We start from the raw sequence: 24,213 nt of genomic DNA, 5'->3' as shown, positions 1-24,213 counted from the left end.
CTTGCAGAATGGTTGCAAAGGGAGGGTATATCACTGGAAACCTTTGAAGTTTACCAGTAAACTTCCAGAATTGTCATATCTTTCAAGGATTTTATGTAATCTATCACAAGACATCTAGTGGCCCTTTTTGGTACTTCAAATTATCACAGGTGTCAAATTATCTCTGTCCCTGTTGCCTTATTACATGTAAAATATATATGAAATAATTAAATAAGATTATTTTAAAATAACAAATAGAATGACAAATCTGTAAAACATTATCCTAAATATAAACCAGCAACTTAGTGAATACCATTTTTTAATGAGCGTTTCAGCATGAAATATCCTTTATTTTTTTTTACACACATTTATTTTACTATGTATATATTTGGGAGGCTGCTACAAAGTGGCAGTCATGGGCCTCCATCAGAGCTCCTACATCTATCATGACCTGAACACACTCAAGAGTTACCTGTAACACACACACACACACACACACACACACACACAAAAACGCCAGTCATAGTTTAAGACACTTGGTTAACAAAGGGGAGTAAACAACAAATCATCAGAGTGTGTCTGTCTTTATACAGTGTGTGGTGCCCAAGACAGCTGCCCTCCTCTCCCACAACATGAACATTGTTGTAATCAAAACCAAAATGGACCTCCCACGCAGGCCTCGGGGATGGGTGAGAAGGTAAACAATGGAGGGTTGACCGTAGCCCCATGCTGTACGAGCAGTTTCACACACTCCAGGCTCACAGTCCAACATGCATCGCACAGAGGGGTACTGCCGTCAACGTTCCGTTCCTCCCTCACCCTGCAAGTGTATACTCGTCAGACGTCAGGACACGTCATCAGAAGTGTCCACTTAATTTGAGGGCTGAGGGGATAGGGTGTGTCTTTTAAAGGTTTGGAATGCACACAGCCTTCCAAAGATTGAGCGGAAGTTTCCACTTTCAACCGTCCACTCTCCTCCCCTTTTTGCATTCGTCACTTCCGGTTCTCGTTGCATTAGCAGTTCGAGTCTTCTAATAATCACTCTATTGCGGCTTTGCCTTTTCAGTTAGATGAATGTTACGTTTTACAATCGAGGTGTAGACATGTATAACGCCACATAGATGAGATATATTCAGTGAAGAAGTGGAACTTTTCTAACTCATTTTCCTATTTGTAAAATGTCGGTATAAAATGCAGGCCTACTGTCAATGACAGTCTGCTCTAAATGCCTAGTACAGCATATGTTTGCCACACCATAAAATATTTTAATGGACATAATGTATCCATTCATGGACAGTTTTCAGTTTGTGCTTGATGTTCAAAAGCTCAAGCATCTACTCAACTGCGTCTACTAGCGGAGTGGAGACAAGAAAGCAAAATCAGTCTCAAAATGGATGCGGGGTGACATAAGTTTCTGTTTCTTTTTTGGAAGCACAACTTTACGTTGAGTTAATGTTACATTACTCGGTGAATATATCTATATATATGCTATTTGTGACAAATATCTGAGTATAGTGTCAGAAAAATTCACAAAATATCGAAGTGTGTTCTAATCGTGACGTTTTTCTTTTTCGTACTTCTTCCTGGTTGCAACGTATGTGGAAACTTGCCTTTGGCACAAAGACTTCGCCAAATAATTCATATGGATTGGCTACATTTTTCTCGTAATAGACAAATTAAAAGTATCGGAATGTCAATGGAAGACGGAGGTGGTCTGCGAATGTCAAGAGGAGAAAAAGGCACAAACTGATTTCATACGTTTTTTTTTTCAACCATGGAAATCGAGAATGGTGCCGCAAGAGGTGACGAATAGAGTTTTTGGTCAACCATAATTCGTTATCACTCTTCTAACACTTTTATATGATAGCTATTCATGATTTACATTTGACTATTTCGAGAATTGGTTGTAGTCATACATCATTGGGTTTTAGGTCTATTTATGAGTGTTACAGTGTTTACTGTATTTTGTCACGTGTGCATAGGTTACTGGTCTAACTTCACTGTCGTTAGAATTCGTAAGCAGCTAGAAAATGCGTACACATGGGCGAGACACTAGCTAGCACTCCAGATAATGCAGTTCCATAGGTAAAACACTATTTTTGGCATAAATACACTACATGAGCAAAGGTATGTGGACACCTGCGCGTCGAACATCTCGTTCCAAAATCATAGGCATTAATATGGAGTTGGTCCCCCCCTTTGCTGCTATAACAGCCTCCACTCTTCTGGGAAGGCTTTCCACTAGATGTTGGAACATTGCTGTGGGGACTTGCTTCCATTCAGCCACAAGAGCATTAGTGAGGTCGGGCACTGATGTTGGGCGCTTAGGCCTGGCTCACAGTCGGCATTCCAATTCATCCCAAAGTTCAATGGGGTTGAGTTCAGGACTCTGTGCAGGCCAGTCAAGTTCTTCCACAATGATTTTACATTTTAGTCATTTAGCAGATGCTCTTATCCAGAGCGACTTACAGTAGTGCATGCATACATTTCATTTCATGCATTTTTTTATTTATAAATGTTTGTATTTTTTGTAAATTTTTTGTTGTGTTTTTTTGTTGTTGTAATGATCTCAACAAACCATTTGTGTATAGACCTCGCTTTGTGCACGGGGGCATGGTGATCTTAGGCTAGTGTGCAGCCGCTAGGCCATGGAAACCCATTTCATGAAGCTCCCGACGAACAGTTAATGTGCTGACGTTGTATCCAGAGGCAGTTTGGAACTCTGTACATGCTACACGCTTCAGCAATTACCAGACCCATTCAGTGAGCTTGTGTGGCCTACCACTTAGCGGCTGAGCCGTTGTTACTCCTAGACGTTTCCACTTCACAATAACAGCACTTACAGTTGACTGGTGCAGCTCTAGCTGGGCAGAAATTTGACGAACTGACTTGTTGGAAAGGTGGCATCCAATGAAGGTGACATGTTGAAAGTCACTGAGCTCTTCAGTAAGGCCATTCTACTGCCAATGTTTGTCTATGGAGATTGCATGGCTGTGTGCTCGATTTTATACACCTGTCAGCAACGGGTTTGGCTGAAATAGCCAAATCCACTCATTTGAAGGGATGTCCACATACTTGTATATTGTTCTTTTAACAACATGCTCACCAGTATTTACGCCGACCTCAAAATAGAATATATAGCATAGAATGAAAATGGTTGTCACAAATGCAAGACACCTAGAATAGAATTGAAGACTGAATATAATCAATATGGTTGTTACAAATGCATGACACCTAGAATATAATTGAAAACTAAATAGAATCAGTATGGTTATTACAGATGCATGACACCTAGAATAGATTTGAAAACTGAATAGAATCAGTATGGTTGTTACAAATGTGTGACACCTAGAATAGAATGTAATAGAAAATACTATCATATATATATATATATATATATATATATATATATATATATATATATAATGGTAGTTACCAATGCAAGGCACCTAGTATAGAATAGACTAGAATATAATAGAAACAATTATATAATATATCAATATGGTAGTTACAAATGCATGGCAACTGTTGGTACAAAACATAACAATTTACAACCCTGCGGTAAAGTCACTTTTTAATCTTCATCCTGTTCCAACCACCAGGTGTTTTGTTACCTGTACTACCAGGTTCTGAGCCCTTCAACAACAGTATTCTGCCTCCACTGCAGAACATGTACATGTATGAGGAGTCGAAGCAGTCTTTCAGATACAACGCTGCTTTCTTGATAAAGAATACCACCCTGCAAGAACGGGTCAGTATATTTGACGACTTGGTAACTTTTCAATCCACCTGCCTACCCCTCAGTGCGCCGCCCCCCCTGACCAGAGAGTTCAGTTATTACATGATAATATCTTTGTAATACTTGATAATACATGATTGTACTTGTACTTTTACATGATAGTAAATGTGTTATATTTGATAGTACACACTATCTGTAATACTTAGTATTTATTGTGCTGTTCAGTCAGTTAAATACATGTTTACATAAAATCTCTTGACTTCTGCTAGCAAGATGTTGGTCGCATGCGACATAAAGAATGACCTCTTTCTTGTTGTTGGACAGTATGAGGCCTTCCGAACGGAAAGGAGAGGCATGGGATACTCAGAGGAAGAACTGGAGGAGTCCTATGGGTTCTTACTGTTTGACGACAAAAATAAGGTGAAAATAAGAAATAAGAAAAGAATATCAGTGAAGACCAGAATAATATCACTCTAAACACAATTATAACCATATCTACATGAATATTTCTGATAAAAAAGGAAAGAAAGTCACACACTGATTCCCTTTTTGTATGGAGAAACCCATATCTGTAATTTCTTGTCATAGAAAATACCTCAAAACATCCCAAGCAAAGTTACTGATCACTACTAATCAATTTTTTTTCTATTTTAAAGGCAAATAAACTGGGAGAAACTGGTGTACTCCCTGGTCACAGTACATGCTCAACGCTTGGAGATCCTTCAAAGGGTAAATGAGCTCCGCTATGTTGTTTTATAACTCCTCCGCCATAGAAAACGAGATGTCATCCACTGGGCACACCAGATAATTTCAACGTGGAAATTTGGGTCATATTTGGTTGAGACGTTGATCAATGACATTTAAACCTTTATTCACCCACTGAATTCCCAATATTTTATCACTACGCTTTCAACCATTTAAAAGTACAACCAAATTCCAATGGAAAAACAATGTCATCTAAATGTGTTATCACTGTGCTTTCAACCATTTAAAAAGCAACAAAGTTTAAATAGGAATACAATGTCAGACATTTTGTATTTATACAACAACTTAATGTATTATTACTGTGCTTCATCTAGTAGCACAACCAAATGACCTGGATTGCAGAGATTACATTAAAAGTGCAAGTGATCAATGCTTTTTAAGAGTGCGCAGATTATTATAGCAATTGTGAAGATTTTCACAGACCTGCGACCTTTGTGTGTCTCTTACACTAGTTGAATCTAGTTTTGAATGTAAATAATAATCAACCTCATTGTTATGTTTCTGTTGAAGTTAGTTTCTTGTCATAGAAGGGTACATGGGTACATAGAAGGGTACATCATGCATGTTGAACATGCATGATTTCTATGATTACATAAGAAGACATAGTAAACGTAACCTCAATATGTGGCCATGGATGTGTTACTTTAAGGTTGAATAAATACTGTTACATTAGTTTGTAAGACAGTCTTAACCTTTGGCTATTTACTGTATTACAAAAGTAATATTGAATTGTGTTTGGTTAACAACCAACCAAATATCAATATTTATCTAATGCTTGGATAGTTTCATCTGAGCCACTGGCTAAATCCTATTCTTTAACTTTTATTTTGGGTTTATTTGTAGAAGTGAATCCAGCATATAATTTGATAACTTGAAAGTTATTAGGCTATTTACTGTATTGCAAAAGTGATATTGAATTGTGTTTAGTCGTCAACGCAACCAAATATCAACATTTGAAGGAGATTTATCTTTTGTGTCACTGACTTAGTCTGGCTTTATTTCAAGTTTGTCTACAAATACAAAATGTATACGTTGGATTCACGTCTCCATCACAACCAAAAATCTAAGTTAAAGATAAGGACTAAATCCTATTTAAAAAGTGCATTTAAAGTTTGATTTGATTTAGGCATATTCTTTAACTTCGATTTTTGGTTGAGATGGAGACGTGAATTCAACATGTCACTTATTTATTTGTAGACAAACTGGAATTAAAGCCAGACAAAGACAGTGGCACAAATAGAACAATCCAAGCAGAAGATACATCTCCTTCAAAATATATTTGGTTGCATTGACAACCAACCACAATTCAATATCCAGTTTGTCTATAAATTAATAATTGATATGTCGGAATCACCTCTTCATCTCCACCAAAAATCAAAGGTAAGGAATAGGACTAAATCAAATCAAACTTTATTTAAAATACTCCTGAAAGTTTGATTTGATTTATTCCTATTATTTTACTTACATTTTTGGTTGAGATGGAGACGTGAATACAACATATTAATTATTAACTTGAAGATGACATTTTAACCAAAGTTTACAACCCTAGGCCTATATACAGTTGAAGTCAGAAGTCTGAAATGGGAAGTTTACATACACCTTAGCCAAATACATTTAAACTCAGTTTTTCACAATTCCTGACATTTAATCCTAGTAAATTATTATTATTATTATTTATTTCAGCTTTTATTTCTTTCATCAGATTCCCAGTGGGTCAGAAGTTTACATACACTCAATTAGTATTTGGTAGCATTGCCTTTACATTTTTTAACTTGGGTTAAACGTTTCGGGTAGCCTTCCACAAGCTTCCCACCATAAGTTGGGTGAATTTTGGCCCATTCCTCGTGACAGAGCTGGTGTAACTGAGTCAGGTTTGTAGGCCTCCTTGCTCACACACGCTTTTTCAGTTCTGCCCACACATTTTCTATAGGATTGAGGTCAGGGCTTTGTGATGGCAACTCCAATACTTTGGAAGTATGCTTGGGGTCATTGTCCATTTCGAAGACCCATTTGCGACCAAGCTTCAACTTCCTGACTGATGTCTTGAGATGTTGCTTCAATATATCCACATAATTTTCCTCCCTCATGATGCCATCTATTTTGTGAAGTGCACCAGTCCCTCCTTTAGCAAAGCACCCACACAACATGATGCTGCCACCCCCGTGCTTCACGTTTGGGATGGTGTTCTTTGGCTTGCAAGCCTCCCCCTTTTTCCTCCAAACATAACGATGTTCATTATGGCCAAACAGTTCTATTTTTGTTTCATCAGACCAGAGGACATTTCTCCAAAAAGTATGATCTTTTTCCCCATGTGCAGTTGCAAACCGTAGTCTGGCTTTTTTATGGCGGTTTTGGAGCAGTGGCTTCTTCCTTGCTGAGCGACCTTTCAGGTTATGTCGATATAGGACTCGTTTTGCTGTGGATATAGATACTTTTTTACCTGTTTCCTCAAGCATCTTCACAAGGTCCTTTGCTGTTATTCTGGGATTGATTTGCACTTTTTGCACCAAAGTACGTTAATCTCTAGGAGACTTCCTGAGCAGTATGATGGCTGTGTGGTCCCATGGTGTTTATACTTGCGTACTATTGTTTGTACAGATGAACATGGTACCTTCAGGCATTTGGAAATTGCTCCCAAGAATGAACCAGACTTCTGGAGGTCTACAATTTTTTTTATGAGGTCTTGGATGATTTATTTTGATTTTCCCATGATGTCAAGCAATGATTTTGAAGGTAGGCCTTGAAATACATCCACGGGTACACCTCCAATTGACTCAAATCATGTCAATTAGCCTATCAGAAGCTTCTAAAGCCATGACATCATTTTCTGGAATTTTCCAAGCTGTTTAAAGGCACAGTCAAATTAGTGTATGTAAACTTCTGACCCACTGGAATTGTGATACAGTGAATTATAAGTGAAATAATCTGTCTGTAAACAATTGTTGGAAAAATTACTTGTGTCATGCACAAAATAGATATCCTAACCGACTTGCCAAAACTATAGTTTGTTAACAAGAAATGTGTGGAGTGGTTGAAGAACTAGTTTTAATGACTCCAACCTAAGTGTATGTAAACTTCCGAATTCAACTGTATGTATTGTGTATTTTTAGTTGAACCCTGGGTTGAATTTAAATGCTCACAAGAGCGGAAATGCATTTCTTTTTAGCTGAAAGATGATGCCCATAGCTCACACATGATGTTGCACAACGCTTTACGTCAACAAGTCATCGTTTTAGTCAAGGTATGATATATTTGGGCTTGAAGTGGGAAAACCAAAGTTGTAACTTCAGATATTTTCCGTGTTACTGCCATGTGTTTCCCTTATGAGATGACGTGCTAGTACTTTTCAGTCTACGTTTCTTTTCGGGTCTGGGTTTTATTTGAATGTTACCACCACAATGCATGGCATTGTTTATTAATCAGAAACACATGCGAAGTTCTTCCTCGCGACTGAGCCAAACAACTTTTCGCCGTAGCCTACACTTGGCTGCCTGAGCTCCACTTTTTTTACCAGCAAATTATCATAATCCTTTAGATAATTTGGCAAGTTTCACTTATTATTTAGCTAGTCTGTATAAAACAAAGATAATTTTATAAATGATTAAATTGTGTGTGACATGACTGCATTTTGGATCCACGCTCCCCCCAAGATGAATGGTTTTGACCATGCTGCTTTGATTGGTGTCTATCCTATGTTGAAAAGGCACCCGCAAAAGAAAATTACACAAACTTGTTTATCTATTTTGTTGTGTTGTTTTCACATTTGTATTGATGTGTTCGATGCGCTCAGGATGTTGTTACATACACACTATGTATACAAAAGTATGTGGCCACCCCTTCAAATTAGTGGATTCGGCTATTTCAGCCATACCCGTTTCTAACAGGTGTATCAAATCAAGCACACAGCCATGCAATCTCCATAGACAAACATTGGCAGTAGAATGGCCTTACTGAAGAGCTCAGTGACTTTCAACGTGGCACTGTCATAGGATGCCACGTTTCCAACAAGTCAGTTCATTATATTTCTGCCCTCCTAGAGCTGCCCCGGTCAACTGTAAGTGCTGTTATTGTGAAGTGGCAATGTCTAGGAGCAACAATGGCTCAGCCGCGAAGTGGTAGGCCACACAAGCTCACAGAACGGGACCGTCGAGTGCTGAAGCCCATAGCACGTAAAAATCTTCTGTCCTTGGTTGCAACACTCACTGCCGAGTTCCAAACTGCCTCTGGAAGCAACATCAGCACAAGAACTGTTCATCAGGAGCTTCATTAAATGAAGCTTCAGCCTCACACAAGCCTAAGCTCACCATGTGCAATGCCAAGCGTCGGCTGCAGTGTTGTAAAGCTTGCTGCCATTGGACTCTGGAGCATTGGAAATGCATTGTCTGGAGTGATGAATCACGCTTCACCATTTGGCAGTCCGACAGACGAATCTGGGTTTGGCGAATGCCAGGAGAACGTTACCTGCCCCAATGCATAATGCCAACTGTAAAGTTTGGTGGAGGAGGAATAATGGTCTGGGGATGTTTTTCATTTTTCGGGCTAGGCCCCTTAGCTCCAGTGAAGGGAAATCGTAATGCTACAGCATACAATGACATTCTAGACTCTTCTAATGCCAACTGTAAAGTTTGGTGGAGGAGGAATAATGGTCTGGGGATGTTTTACATTGTTCGGGCTAGGCCCCTTAGCTCCAGTGAAGGGAAATCTTAACGCTACAGCATACAATGACATTGTAGACTCTTCTGTTCTTCCAATTATTTGGGATGAATTGGAACGCCGACTGCAAGCCAGGCATAATCGCACAACATCAGTGCCTGACCTCACTAATGCTCTTGTGGCTGACTGGAAGCAAGTCTCCGCTGCAAAGCCTTCCCAGAAGAGTGGGGGCTGTTATTGCAGCAAAAGGGGGACCAACTCCACATTAATGCCCATGATTTTGGAATGATATGTTCGACGAGCAGGCGTCCACATACTTTTGGTGATGTAGTGTATCATTTGTGGTGTGCATCATGAGCAAGGTCATTGTAGTCTATCATTTCACTTCTTCTAGCTTTGTGAACCATGGCATGAGCATGGCCTGACTTGACATTGCTGTACTGCAGCTGAATAGACTGCCAGTAGCATACCAAAGGTTGCACCGTGTCCATTACAATGTAGAAAAACTAAACTGGTCGAAACCGTTCAATTGTTTGGCAATCGATAATACCGGAGATTAATCTTATTCTTTGTATTTCTATGGCGGATTCGTGGATGCAATTTATGGAAGATGACAAAACTTTGGAGATAACAATACATGGCAAAGTCAGAGATACTGGCTTCCCCTATCCATCTGTGGCAAAGCTTTCCCTAATTGCTTGTTATGAGAAATCCAGAACCAGCCATAGCCTAGCCAGCTGGCTAATCCTTTGAATACGGTATAGTAAAAAACCTCAGCAACAACAGATAATATTAGCTAGCTAGATAAGGATAGCATTCTAGCTAGCTACGCTGACTGCTGTCTGTGCCTCTACTTGTTGTTATTTTTCCACTCCACGTGGAAATCACCACAATGTTCCCACCCCTAACTCGCGGATATGTATTAGCAGCCTTTGTCATTCTTCAGAGGTGGAACCTAAACGAGAATTTCCGCTCTGGGACAGGAATTACATTGAAATAGGGGAGGCATTGCCCTCTGGCGGGGGCCTTTAAAACAATAGATGTTGATGATTTCGCAAATGCTATATAGGCCTAAATAGTATTGTTGATGATATTTTTTAATTTTAATTTTACTAGGCTAGTCAGTTAAGAACAAATTCTTATTTTCAATGACGGCCTAGGAACAGTGGGTTAACTGCCTTGTTCAGGGGTCAGAACGACAGATTTTTACCTTGTCAGCTCGGGGATTCAATCTTGCATCCTTTCGGTTACTAATCCAACACTCTAACCACTAGGCTATATGACTTATAAAGTATGGGTACATTTAATTTGCTCTGTTAAACCTATGTTTTGGAATGACTTTGATAACAACGGTGAATCTATATAGTTATTAAGAGATTTCAATATTGATTCTCATGATAGCATATTGGTAGTAGTCAGTGACAAATATCAAAGCCAAGCAGGGCTGGGCATCATTAAAACCTTGGATGGGGGACCAAATGGATAACTGTAGATTGATTGGTTCTCCAGTAGGAGGTGCTGCTCATCCTATAGTTTTTTTTCTGATAGTGGATATAACGTTGGAGATCTGACGTTATTTCAACGGTACAAATTCAACATATTTTATACAAGGTGTGTGTATATGTTTTGTTTTTTAAAACCATGATCACGTAATCCTGTGTTTGAAATGTCACCCTCAAAACAACAATTTACGTAGTGATTTTTTTCATCCAATGTATTTTCCATGTAGATTCCACGTCACAATACGTTGGCAAATGATGTTGAAAGAACGTTGATTCAACCAGTTTGTGCCCAATGGTCAGACAAGACGCTAAACCAAAACCCATTTCCTGGCTTTGTGTTGGCAAAGTACCAAGTGGAAATGACTAAATGGTTCGCAGCGCGGAAGTTAAATACACTAGGTCAACAAGGGGATAAGAGAAAAATGTGTAGTTTGACTATTAATGAAAACTCTTCATGCTGTCATCCACAAGGCCTCAACTAAACAAAGGAACAGTTCTAAGCTTGTATAATGGACATGCTCTGTTTGGCTAGCTAGGCCTATAGAGAGGCAACTTGCTCACACAGTAAATGACATGCAATTGTCTAAGTTGTGACCATAATCTATACTATGCTATCCGTGAGTGTGCAGTAAATGGCTAAATACACTTCATAACATAAGTAATGAGATTGAAAGCAGTTTTCTTACCAAGCTGCTGGTTAACTTTTCAGTGCATGTTTGCTCAAGTGTCCCTCTGCTTTTGAAAGTGAAACTGTGCTTCACAGACATATGATATGACTGCTTTGACTGGAAAGAGAAAGTGGAAGTAGAGTGGAAAAGAGGGGAGAGACCAGTGAACCTTAACTCTAGTAATGTTTGCTGAGGCAGTGAGTAGCGTTAGCCTATACTTAGGCATACAGTAAAAATGTTTGAACGGTGTAGAAATTCCATATGATTCTAACTCATTGGAATGATTCTACTTTTATCAGCAGAATGTTAGTACTGTTATGAGAGTTTAGCTTCAAACATACAGTACATATCTAACTTTGTTTGGAGTTTCATAAATGCATTCCTGAATAGAATTCAAGGTGCGGAGGCAGTCCCTAGCAGTTCGAAAAGGGGGAGGGTGATGTAAGAGTATCTACGGTAGAACAAAGTCTGCTAGCTGTATATCTACTAGGACCGGATTGAGATAACTGCCGTAGTTATGGAGGAAGGAAACAGTGGTCAAATTCCTTGTGTGTTGTTTTGCACTTTCAAAAGTTAACAATTCTAAATGTGTACGACATCGCCATAGAAGATCTGTAAAAAAAACTAGAGAACTGTTTAGAGATCTTAGGCAACTTTTTACAAAAAGAGTTGAAGCCTATTTTTTTCAGTGCAAGTACAAGCGGTCTTTTGTAAGCCCTTTTCATTCCTGTATGGTTTCGTCACTTGTCACTGCTTGAATGTGCTTAATCTAGTTTTTTTTTTTCACTATAGAGAAATTGACATGGCACAGCCTTCTCTGCTCAGACTAAAGAAAATATCTAACCACATATCCATAGCATGTACCTGTATGCTGCAAGACTGTGTTAGCCTACTGAGAAAAAGCCTGAGCATTAGCTTAGGGGGCCAACACAACATCATCATGTGAGTGTGGTGCCAATTCTGCCAAACCACCTGTTACATTATGCAGTGTTGACTAGGCAAGTCTGTTAAAAACAAATTCTTATTTACAATGACGGCCTAGGAACAGTGGGTTCACTGCCTTGTTCAGGGGCAGAACAACCAAGTTTTACCTTGTCAGCTCAGGTATTTGATCTAGCAACCTTTATTGTTACTAGCTCAATGCTCTAACCACTAGGCTACCTGCCATCCCAGTTAACCTGAAAACCAGTGTTAAGTTTCACAGCCTCTTCCAAAGTCCTCACTTCATTGTTTTAGAAAGGGAACACAGGCTGTGGTGGGCTTGGCAGTTGGCGCCAAAGTATAGAAAGTCCTCCTACGCATTGAAAATATCTTTGACATGTCTTCAGACAACTCGCTGAAAGGCTTTGGAACTTCCTCACTGGAGGATATTGCTAATTGTTTTGGGTAAGGCTTGACTGGGTGTGCCTTGGTACTTTGATACTAAGGACGTACTAAGGACGTTTATGTCAGATCAGGTGTATAAAAAAAACATATTTTAGGGTGTGGCTTTAGTTCTCTGGGCTGTCATGATTGGCCATTGGGAAAATGAGCACAAATAACATATTCACACTTAGAAATAAACCAAAAACCCCTTGACTGTGTGATGCATTTATTCAATAACATTTTTATTATAATATCTATATTCCCACTTCTCAAATTAAATATTTCAATGTAATTAAACCTACATATATTTGTATTCCTTGTACTACAAATATTTAGTTCAGCTAACATCTTTCAAGATCCTCACGCCTTATTCTGCACTGAATATTGTTGTTTTGGTTTTATCAGAGAGGAGGGTGCTGGCACACTCACCGCCCCATGTTCTTGCTGTGGGAACAGACTTGTCAAGAATGTGAACTTTCTTGTTAACTCAGGTGTGTACGTGTCCAAGTACTCAGACTGCCTGGACCTAAACCGCTGGTACCACGGGAAGTCTGGATACATCGCCATCATCAGACTCACCAAGGTATTTACATAGTTACGAGCCACAGAGGCGTTGCTATGTGTAACTTCACTGTTGAATGTTCCTCTAGGTTTTTGTTTCCTTCTAAGGAGTTTTTCCTTGCCCCCTGCTTCTGCTTGCTCTTTGGGCTTTAGGTCGAGTTACTGCAAAGCTCTTTGTGACGACTGCAGATGTAAAAAGGGCTTCATAAATACATTTGATTGATTTGTTTGTTGAAAGGGCTTGTCATTTAATTCTCTCTGTTTTTGTGGGGTTCTACAGGGCAGAGTGAGAGATGTGACAGAGAACTACACAGTGAACTACACCTCTCCCTCTAATGGGTTTGACTGTCATGTATCAGAGCAGCTCAGTGCTGTGTCAGCCAACACCAGCTCCTTCCTGGCCTTTGAGAGAACACAGGTGAGATTCCTCCATCCATCATCCCTCTAACATTCATCCATCCATGTCACACTGTGTACTTTTCCAGTAGGGAAAAAACCGTTGTAATGACGTCATTTCAACCAGCTTTGCCTGCTGGGTTTCGGGTTCTGTTGCCTTCAATTGTCAAATGTGCACTCTGTGTGTCAAAGCAATAAAACGAAAATGAATTTAGTAAGCTACCTCTCTAATGCACAAAAAGTTACAATTTATTCGTGTTTTTGCTCCAGGCATTTAGAAAAGTTGATGAAATAGACCTGTAGACACAGTAGTGATAAATACAATACAATAGCAAAGCTGAAGAGATTTGTGTTGGTCTTTGCAGTACTACATGTATGAGCTGCCTGGTGGAGGGGCTGACTCGACAGTCCAGCCTCCCAGCCATGTCTGCCCATTCGCTATAGTGGCTTTTTCCTATTGGGATACCAAGACACCTGCATCAGAGGACCAAGAGAAAAGGTACATTTCCCTCTTTCTCATGGGGTTTTTAATGTTTCCAGATTCATAGAAAATATTTGATGAAAAGGAACATCTTCTAAAACGTACAAAATTATTGATTTGTTTTTTTTCTTCTCTTTTGCAGTGAGGAAGAAAAAACAGGTGAGTAATGAATCAAACTGTTACAAAGGTGCTTTTGGATAATGTTATGGTGCCGTTCAATGGCTTATCATTACTACTACAGTACAGTACATTCCTACTTTAACTGAATGCATTAAGTTGCTCTGGATAACATTGTCTGCTAAAATGTAAATATTATTACAGTGTTTCACTACTACCCCTGGAGGGGTCAGCTCCAAATCAGCTCCCAGGTCTACCATGTGGGTCTGAAGTCTAGCACTGGACCCCTGATTCCAGCTAAACTGTAAGTTCAATGCAACCCTAGTGTGAAGGTGCACTGTCTCTCCCTATGCTATGACTTATAAATACAGTATCTTGTAAATATCTCTCCAATTTACTTGATGTGGGTCGTGTTTAGTAGGGCACACCATAGCAAGACAGTAGGCAACAAAACAAAAAAAACGTTTAACTACCTGTTTTCATGTAACAACCTGAGAATGTCATTTTGTTTGATTTCAGTCCAACAGTAATGGCAGTTGACGGAGCCATTAAAATGTCAGATCTGAGGCAGAAATTACCAAAGGCTATATTTGAAACCTGCTTCATCGGTGAAGGTACGTTTACATGTGTTACATATGTTTACAAATGTAAATGTAGGCCACTCAAAAGTGCTTTCATTGTGATAGCATTTTGCTTGAGCAGTGTCACCACAAACAAACTTTCCCAGGACTAGGGTTGCAAAGGGAGGGTATATTACTGAAAACTACCAGAATTTTCATATCTTTCAAAGATTTTATGTTGTTTATCACAAGACATCAAGTGGCTCTTTTGGATACTTCAGATTATCACAGGTGTTTGTAATCTGGCCCTCTGTGTGGCCTTATCACATGCAAAATATATGAAATAAGATGATACAAGTAAATGGAATGACAAAGCTGTAAAACATTATCCTAAATATACTGAACAAAAATATAAAGGCTACATGCAACGATTTCAAAGATTTTACTGAATTGCAGTTCATATAAGGAAATCAGTCAAATTAAATAAATTCATTAGGCCCTAATCTATGGGATTACACATGACTGGGAATACAGATATGCATCTGTTGGTCACAGATATCTTAAAAAAAGGGTAGGAACGTGGATCAGAAAACCAGTCAGTGTCTGGTGTGACCACCATTTGCCTCATGGAGTGCGACATCTCCTTCACATAGAGTTGATCAGGCTGTTGATTGTGGCTTGTGGAATGTTGTCCCACACCTCTTTTATGGCTGTGTGAAATTGCTGGATATTGGCGGGAACTGAAACACGCAAAAAAAGAACCGTCCTCTCACTGTCAACAGCGTTTATTTTCAGCAAACTTAACATGTGTAAATATTTGTATGAACATAACAAGATTCAACAACTGAGACATAAACTGAACAAGTTCCACAGACGTGACTAACAGAAATGGAATAATGTGTCCCTGAACAAAGGGGGGGATCAAAATCAAAATAAGTCAGTATCTGGTGTGGCCACCAGCTGCATTAAGTACTGCAGTGCATCTCCTGCTCATGGACTGCACCAGATTTGCCAGTTCTTGCTGTGAGATGTTACCCCACTCTTCCACCAAGGCACCTGCAAGTTCCCGGACATTTCTGGGGGGAATGGCCCTAGCCCTCACCCTCTGATCCAACAGGTCCCAGACGTGCTCAATGGGATTGAGATCCGGGCTCTTCGCTGGCCATGGCAGAACACTGACATTCCTGTCTTGCAGGAAATCACACACATAACAAGCAGTATGGCTGGTGGCATTGTCATGCTGGAGGGTCATGTCAGGATGAGCCTGCAGAAAGGGTACCACATGAGGGAGGAGGATGTCTTCCCTGTAACGCACAGCGTTGAGATTACCTGCAATGACAACAAGCTCAGTCCGATGATGCTGTGACACACTGCCCCAGACCATGACGGACCCTCCACCTCCAAATGGATCCCGCTCCAGAGTACAGGCCTCGGTGTAACGCTCATTCCTTCGATGATAAACGCAAATCCGACCATCACCCCTGGTGAGACAAAACCGCGACTCGTCAGAGAAGAGCACTTTTTGCCAGTCCTGTCTGGTCCAGCGACGGTGGGTTTGTGCCCATAGGCGACGTTGTTGCCGGTGATGTCTGGTGAGGACCTGCCTTACAACAGGCCTACAAGCCCTCAGTCCAGCCTCTCTCAGCCTATTGCGGACAGTCTGAGCACTGATGGAGGAATTCTGCGTTCCTGGTGTAACTCGGGCAGTTGGTTTTGTTGCCATCCTGTACCTGTCCAACAGGTGTGATGTTCGGATGTACCAATCCTCTGCAGGTGTTGTTACACGTGGTCTACCACTGCGAGGACAATCAGCTGTCCGTCCTGTCTCCCTGTAGCGCTGTCTTAGGTGTCTCACAGTACGGACATTGCAATTTATTGCCCTGCCACATCTGCAGTCCTCATGCCTCCTTGCAGCATGCCTAAGGCACGTTCACACAGATGAGTAGGGACCCTGGGCATCTTTCTTATGGTGTTTTTCAGAGTCAGTAGAAAGGTCTCTTTAGTGTCCTACGTTTTCATAACTTTGACCTTAATTGCCTACCGTCTGTAAGCTGTTAGTGTCTTAACGACCGTTCCACAGGTGCATGTTCATTAATTGTTTATGGTTCATTGAACAAGCATGGGAAACAGTGTTTAAACCCTTTACAATGAAGATCTGTGAAGTTATTTGGATTTTTATGAATTATCTTTGAAAGACAGGGTCCTGAAAAAGGGATGTTTCTTTTTTTGCTGAGTTTAGATCGAAAGCATCCCAAACATGTTCAATGGGTGATATATCTGAGTATACAGGCCATGGAAGAACTGGGACATTTTCAGCTTCCAGGAATTGTCTACAGATCCTTGCGACATGGGGCTGTGCATTATCATGCGGAAACGAGGTGATTTTGTCACGGTATCTCTGTGCATTCAAATTACCATCAATAAAATGTAATCGTGTTTGTTGTCCGTAGCTTATGCCTGCCCATACCATAACCCCACCATGGGGCATTCTTTTCACAACGTTAACATCAGCAAACCGCTCGCCGACATGACGCCATACATGTGGTCTGAACATTCAATTCTCTGGCAACAGCTATGGTGGACATTCCTGCAGTCAGCGTGTCAATTGTACTCGCCCTCAACTTGAGACATCTGTGGCATTGTGTTATGTGACGAAACTGCACATTTTAAAGTGGCCTTTTATTGTCCCTAGCACAAGGTGCACCTGTGTAATGATCATGCAGTTTAATCAGCTTCTGGATATGCCACACCTGTCAGGTGGATGGATTATCTTGGCAAATGAGAAATGCTTACTACAGGGATGTAAACAAATGTGTGCACCACATTTGAAAGAAATAAGCTTTTTGTGCGTATGGAACATTTATGGGATATTTTATTTCAATTCATGAAACAAACACTTCACTTGTTGCGTTGATATTTTTGTTCAGTGTATAAACCATCATCTTAGTGAATACCATTGATGTTTAATATGAAGGTTTCAGCATGAAATATCCTTTCTATTATTTTTTTTACACACTATGTCAATATGTATGTTATCAATGTTTTGTCATTAATCTTCAACTTTAAGCCAGCAACATATTACCCTGCATCCCACTGCTGGCTTACCTCTGAAGCTAGAGCACCTCCTCCCAGCTGCCCACAGCACTGAGGCTAGGCGACACGGTCACCACCGATAAATCCATGATAATCGAAAATTTCAAGAAGCATTTCTCTACGGCTGGCCATGCTTTTCTCCTGGCTACCCCAACCCTGGCCAACAGCTCCGCACCCCTCGCAGCTACTTGCCCGAGCTTCTCCTTCACCCAAATCCAGATCGCAGATGCAAATCAATTTCTAACATTTTTGATATGCGTTTTTCTGGATTTTTGTTGTTGTTATTCTGTCTCTCACTGTTCAAATAAACCTACCATTAAAATTATAGACTTATCATTTCTTTGTCAGTGGGCAAACGTACAAAATCAGCAGGGGATCAAATACTTTTTTCCCTCACTGTATGTGAGAATGCTGTTCATTGATTACAGCTCAGCGTTCAACACCATAGTACCCACAAAGCTCATCACTAAGCTTAGGATCCTGGGACTGAAGACCTCCCTCTGCAACTGGATCCTGGACCTCCTGACGTGCCACACCCAGGTGGTAAGGGTAGGCAACAACATATCATCCACGCTGATCTTCAACACTGGGGTCCCTCAGGGGTGCGTGCTTAGTCCCCTCCTGTACTCCCTGTTCACCCACGACTGCGTGGCCAAGCACGACTCCCAACACCATCATTACGTTTGCTGACGCCACAACAGTAGGCCTGATCACCGACAACGAAGAGACAGCCTATAGGGAGGAGGTCAGAAACCAGGCAGTGTGGTGCCAGGACATCTACCTGTTCCTCAATGTGAGCAGGACAAAGGAACTGATCGTGAACTATAGGAAAAATGAGGGCCGAACAGGCCCCCATTAACATCGACAGGGCTGAAGTGGAGCGGGTTGAGAGTTTCAAGTTCCTTGGTGCCCACATCACCAACGAACTATCATAGTCCAAACACATCAAGACAGTTGTGAAGAGGGCACGACAACACCTTTTCCCCCACAGGAGACTGAAAAGATTTGGCATGGGTCCACAGATCCTCAAAAAGTTCTACAGCTGCACCATCGAGAGCATCCTGACCGGTTGCATCACCGCCTGGTATGGCAACTGCTTGGCATCTGACCATACGGCGCTACAGAGGTTAGTGCGTACGACCCAGTACATCACTGGAGCCAAGCTTCCTGACATCCAGGACCTATATACTAGGTGGTGTCAGAGGAAGGCCCAAAAAGATGTCAAAGTCTCCAGTCACCCAAGTCATAGACTGTTCTCTCAGCTACCGCACGGCAAGCAGTACCAGAGCTCCAAGTCTCGGACCAAAAGGCTCCTTAACAGCTTCTACCCCCAAGCCATAAGACTGCTGAACAATTAATCAAATTGTAACCAAGACTATTTACAGTGACACCACCCCCCTCGCCCCCATATGTTTTTACACTGCTGTAACTTGCTGTTTATTATCTATGCATAGTCACTTTACAAATTACCTCGACTAACCTGTACCCCCGCACATTGACTCGGTACCAGTACCCCCTTTATATAGCCTCATTATTGTTATGTAATTTACATTTACGTCATTTAGCAGACGCTCTTATCCAGAGCGACTTATGTAATATTCTTGTTACTTTTTGACTTCATTTTTTAAAATATTTTTTCCCCATAAACTATCAAAATAAGAAAGTCGCACACTCCATGTATAATCTCCCAGCAATTTAATGGGTATTTACCAACCGAAACGTTTAGGCACAGTGATACCGAAACGTTGGTAAATACCCATTAGATTTCTGGGAGATTATACATGGAGTGTGCGACTTTCTTTATTTTGATAGTTTATTCCCCATTAATCAGCACCTCCACACAAGCTATTATTCTGGGTGTGCGCCAGCTCATGTTTTTTTATCTAATATTTTTTTCCCCGTCTGTTGTGTCGACTTTATTACATTTTTTACTTTAGTTTATTTAGTAAATATATTCTTAACCAACAATGCAGTTCAAGAAATAGAGTTAAGGGCTTTAAGAATTTCACGGTAAGGTTGTACCTGTTGTATTCGGCGCATGTGACAAATAACATTCGATTTGATTAGATGCTTTTTTCATTAATTAGGCTATTTGGTCTATCTAATACATGGACACAGATCTAAAAAAATATACACTATCTACGAATATATATGTTTTTAAGTTATTCAACTATAAATCACCAAAGTTACCATAGATCTTCAGTTAATTATGAAAATTACAGAAGATTCCTGTAACTTTGATAAATTACCATTAGCTTTGCAACCCTACCCAAGGATATTTTTATGTGTTGCTGATCTGAATATTTATCCAGCTGTGTGAGCTTTACAGAGCTTTATTTTTTATTTATTTTGACCATTTAATGATATTGAATTGTACGGTTTTTCAGTTTCTCTGGAAGGAATGTGTTGGAGTCTGTATGAGTTGGCACCCAGTGAGGCTGAGGACACCTCTCTCTCTCAGCTCACACAGGAGCTCAAGGAGAAAGACCTGGTGAGCGTTCATTGATCTTAAAGTCGGCTGACAGGTTATTGGAAGACCGGAATGGAAAGGGAAAGGGAGGCACCTAGTCAGTTATAGAATGCATTCAACTGAAATGTGTCTTCCGCGTTTAACCCAACCCCTCTGAATGCAGTTCATTGTTGTGTTGTCAGACCTTGATTGTAATAAATCTTTTTCTTACCAACAGGCCCTCGCAATACAACTGAATGATAGTGGTTTCCTTATACTGTTACATTCATCTCACTTCCTCACATATGAAGGTAAGACAAAACCTGTATACGCAACATATTGCATTTAAATATATTATAGATAGAAGCTAAATATCTAACTTTACATTATAATTGTACATTTCAGATGCTGGGTCCAATAAGCCAGAGGTATTGCAGGGGATGTTTGTGTTTCCAGATTCCAGAGCTATACAGCGAGGGTGTGTGTGTGTGTGTGTGTGTGTGTGTGTGTGTGTGTGTGTGTGTGGGTGTGTGGGTGTGTGTGTGTGGCCAACACCTATGCCCTTGTATACAGTAAGGTTTTTGTCTATTCTTTTATAATTTATACTTACGTAATGTCATTTATTTTTTACCACAGACACCAAGATCTGCTCGGAGAAGCCCTCCCTCTCACCAGAGGGCCTCCAGGTGGTGCCTGCACTGAACTACGCAGAGACAGAGGTGGAAAAGTGCCTCCCTGAACAGAGTGGGGAGCTACGTGGTTTACTAGAGCAGCATATCCAGAGCTACGCTGCCCTCATCCACCCTGGGCTTACTATCAGTCCATCCAGGGAAGCCAGCATCTTCCCAGATCAGTTTGATGTTCCTGACGCCCTCAAATATCTCTACTCCACCCCAAAGTGGACTGAAATGGGATGGAAATGTCTCAAGTCTTACTTCCACCAGCCGGGCTCCTTCGAGCTCTCTGTATCCAGGGCCACGGAGCTCCTGGCGGCTGGACGAGAGGAGCGAGGGGATGAGCCAGATGATGACGTCTACTACTGTCTATCATCTCCAGAAGGCCCCCCCATGACTCCTGCTAGTCTGGGTGGCCCAGAGGAGGAGCAGTCAGGGGGACAGTCACCAGGAGACACAGCTGACACAGCCACATACATAAGTAATGCACCGGCAGTATCTACAGAGGACTTTGAGAAACCTGGTATGACCAAGGCAGACAGCAATGCACCAAATAAAAGAGTAGAGGAAGAGAAGAACTTGTCTTCAAAGGAGGTGCAAGACAAGGTGCAACATGTGCAACCCAATGAGGTGCAGGAGGAAGTGCCCTCTGATCTTACCAAGCCTGCCGTCCCAGCAGGGGACTTTGGGAAACCTGTCTTGAAGAAGGCTGACAGTAATGCACCAGAGACAACTTTGATTCCAAAAGAGGTGCAGAAGGAGCTTCCCTGTGATCTTTCCCAGCCTGATGTGTTGGCAGATGATTCTGGGAAACCTGGGAAGAACAAGGCCGTACCAGGGGTAGGAGTAGAGGATGAAGGGACACATTTGAACCCAGAGGAAGTCCAAGTGGATAGGCAAAAGGAGGTGAACGAGGATATGCTTTCTGATCTTTCACAGCCTGCAGTCTCTGCAGAAAACTTTAGGAAAGCTGGCCCAGCAGCGTTGGGTAAGGCAGACTGTAAAGCACCAGAGGAAGGAGTAGCGAATGAAGGGACAAACTTGCACCTGAAAGTGGTGCAAAAGAATATGCCCTCTGGTCTTTCACAGCCTGCAGTCTCTGAAGAGGAATTGAAGAAACCTGGGCCGGCCCTGGCAACCAAGCCCAACATTAAAGCAGTAGAGACAGGAGTAGAGGATAAAGGGGGGGATTTGCCTAAGGAGGTGCTAGAGGAGGTTCCATGTGATGCAGTGTCGGCAAAGGTTTTTGCAATAGCCGGTATGACAGTGATGACCAAGGCCACAGAGGTGACAGAGGTTTCAACCTCACCTGCATCAGGTGACCTCCCAACAGTGCTAGTCATCACTGCCACTGAAGGAACTGCAACCGTTGTACCTCATAATGACAACTTTGGCTTGATCAATACAGAGTCGATCACAAAGAACTCCTCCAGTTTGCCACCAGCCAAAGTACAGGAGAGGGATGGAAGTGCTCTCAATGGGCAATGTGGCAAGGCCAATGAGGTCAATAATGTCTCTACATCAGATTGGAGGAAACGGCCAAGGAAACGGCGTAGATTTAGCGGGTTGGGTAAACGGGTCTTGAGGTCTTCAGCAGCTGACTTTGAAGAGGAAGAAACTGAGAAGGGATGTTTGGGTTCAAGTAAAGTCTTCTCATTGAAAAAGAGGAAGGAAATGACAGATTTAGTTCAACTTAACCCATGGAAAAAGAAGGAAACGATGGATGTAACCCAGGTTCGCCCATTGAAAATGCAGAGGGAACTGATGAATTTGACCCTAGATCCCCCATTGAAAAAGAAGGAAAGAATGGATGTAACCCAGGTTCACCCAATGAAAATGCAGAGGGAAGTGATGAATTTGATCCAAGATCTGCCTTTGAAAAAGAAGAAGGAAAGGAAAGATTCAATTAACTTTTACCCATTCAAAAGTAAGGAAAGTATTGATCTAATTCAAGACGGCCACCCATTGAAAAAGAAGACGGATCGGTGGGACTTGAAGGCAATCATCTCCGAATGCGGTAGAGTCTTTGTCCCTCATGGTTCAGAAGTTATCGCCAAGGATATAGAATCTTTGAAAGTTATGGGGAAAGTGATAGATCACAAACAATGTGCTGATGAGATGATGGTTGAAGCTTGTATCAAAGTACCCCAACCCATAGAAACAGGAGATGAATCTGGCCTAGAGTTGATAAAGTCAGATGAAAACAAAGAGTCGCACATATGGAGTTCAGACAGTAAAGACCATCCACCAAAGGTCAAAATGGCTGATGTAGACAAGATGGCCTCTCAGAAACCCTCAGAACTGGTCCAGAGCAAAGACATGGATTTTCCTTCCTTAGAAAAACACAAAAATAATTGTCAATTTGTTGCAATATCCCTCAGTAAACTAAAGACAGTTTTTTCAAGAAGGGGAAAGAGGAAAACACCTCTCAAACCTGTTTCAGGAGATCAAATGTTACCATTGGACAAGAAAAGCAAGGCCGATGCTGGCATGGATAAAATGGAAAGTGTTCATTTGAGTAATTCCTGCAAAGATACCCCGGACAGAACCACATGTGCTGCTGAAGTTGCAAAGGAACAGACATTTGGCCTAGACCCAAAATTTGCACTAGCATTAGGCTTGACTCCTAGGGAGTTGCATAATAATGCACCCAAATCTCCAGAAAAAAGTGATATCCCATTGAAGAAAGACATTCAGAGCAGACTGGACCTGGTCCCACCTCAAGCCACATCTGACCAAACGTCTGAGGCGTTGCCTAGCTCCCCTTCAGCAACAATAACCTTAACGGGTCGGGGGAGCCCATTCAAAATGAAATGCAAGCCTGCAGACTCCATAAGGAAAAAATGTAAGTTCCTCTTGGGAAGCCATGTAGTTGTTGTCAACCTCACGTCATGCAAATAACAAAACATGCAGATTGATTTTGTTTTGTTCTCCTAAACCACACACTTAATTAGATATTTGTAATCTTGATAATTGAGTTGTGATTGCAGTTAATATGTGCTGAATGTTGAAATATGCTGAAATGTTAAAATAATCACTTTGTCTTGAATTCCTGATGATTCCGTTTCTATATCTCTTTTTCTATCTGAACTGCAAAGCAACACTATGAAGTAATATGTTAATAGCTTCTTGCTATTCTGGTCCCAGGTCTGTTTGTGCTGTAGTTGACAAGACAGCACAAACTGATCTTGGACCAGGCTAGCCTCTTGCC

General features: G+C 41.2%; 1 protein-coding gene across 3 annotated transcripts in view; it reads left to right on the top strand.

Moving 5' to 3' along the window:
- The first annotated feature begins 1,263 nt into the window (after nucleotides 1-1,263).
- The window catches only part of LOC106573063 (uncharacterized), a 32,402-nt gene continuing 9,452 nt past the window's right edge, over nucleotides 1,264-24,213 (top strand). The window contains exons 1-14 of one of the 3 annotated variants that reach the window (XM_014147727.2): nucleotides 1,264-1,781; nucleotides 3,582-3,730; nucleotides 4,043-4,138; nucleotides 4,375-4,447; nucleotides 13,163-13,254; nucleotides 13,513-13,650; nucleotides 13,994-14,127; nucleotides 14,252-14,268; nucleotides 14,431-14,530; nucleotides 14,746-14,840; nucleotides 20,267-20,370; nucleotides 20,567-20,639; nucleotides 20,734-20,805; nucleotides 20,965-23,847. In XM_014147727.2, the coding sequence (XP_014003202.2) occupies nucleotides 1,754-1,781; nucleotides 3,582-3,730; nucleotides 4,043-4,138; nucleotides 4,375-4,447; nucleotides 13,163-13,254; nucleotides 13,513-13,650; nucleotides 13,994-14,127; nucleotides 14,252-14,268; nucleotides 14,431-14,530; nucleotides 14,746-14,840; nucleotides 20,267-20,370; nucleotides 20,567-20,639; nucleotides 20,734-20,805; nucleotides 20,965-23,847 (4,054 nt within the window). In that variant the 5' untranslated portion in view covers nucleotides 1,264-1,753. The remainder of the gene's footprint in view (nucleotides 1,782-3,581; nucleotides 3,731-4,042; nucleotides 4,139-4,374; nucleotides 4,448-13,162; nucleotides 13,255-13,512; nucleotides 13,651-13,993; nucleotides 14,128-14,251; nucleotides 14,269-14,430; nucleotides 14,531-14,745; nucleotides 14,841-20,266; nucleotides 20,371-20,566; nucleotides 20,640-20,733; nucleotides 20,806-20,964; nucleotides 23,848-24,213) is intronic. The other 2 variants (XM_014147726.2, XM_014147728.2) reach the window with 2 other exon arrangements.

Source organism: Salmo salar, chromosome ssa16, assembly GCF_905237065.1.
Source record: "Salmo salar chromosome ssa16, Ssal_v3.1, whole genome shotgun sequence".
Taxonomy (NCBI): Eukaryota; Metazoa; Chordata; class Actinopteri; order Salmoniformes; family Salmonidae; genus Salmo; species Salmo salar.
This window is presented reverse-complemented; position numbering and strand designations above follow the sequence as displayed.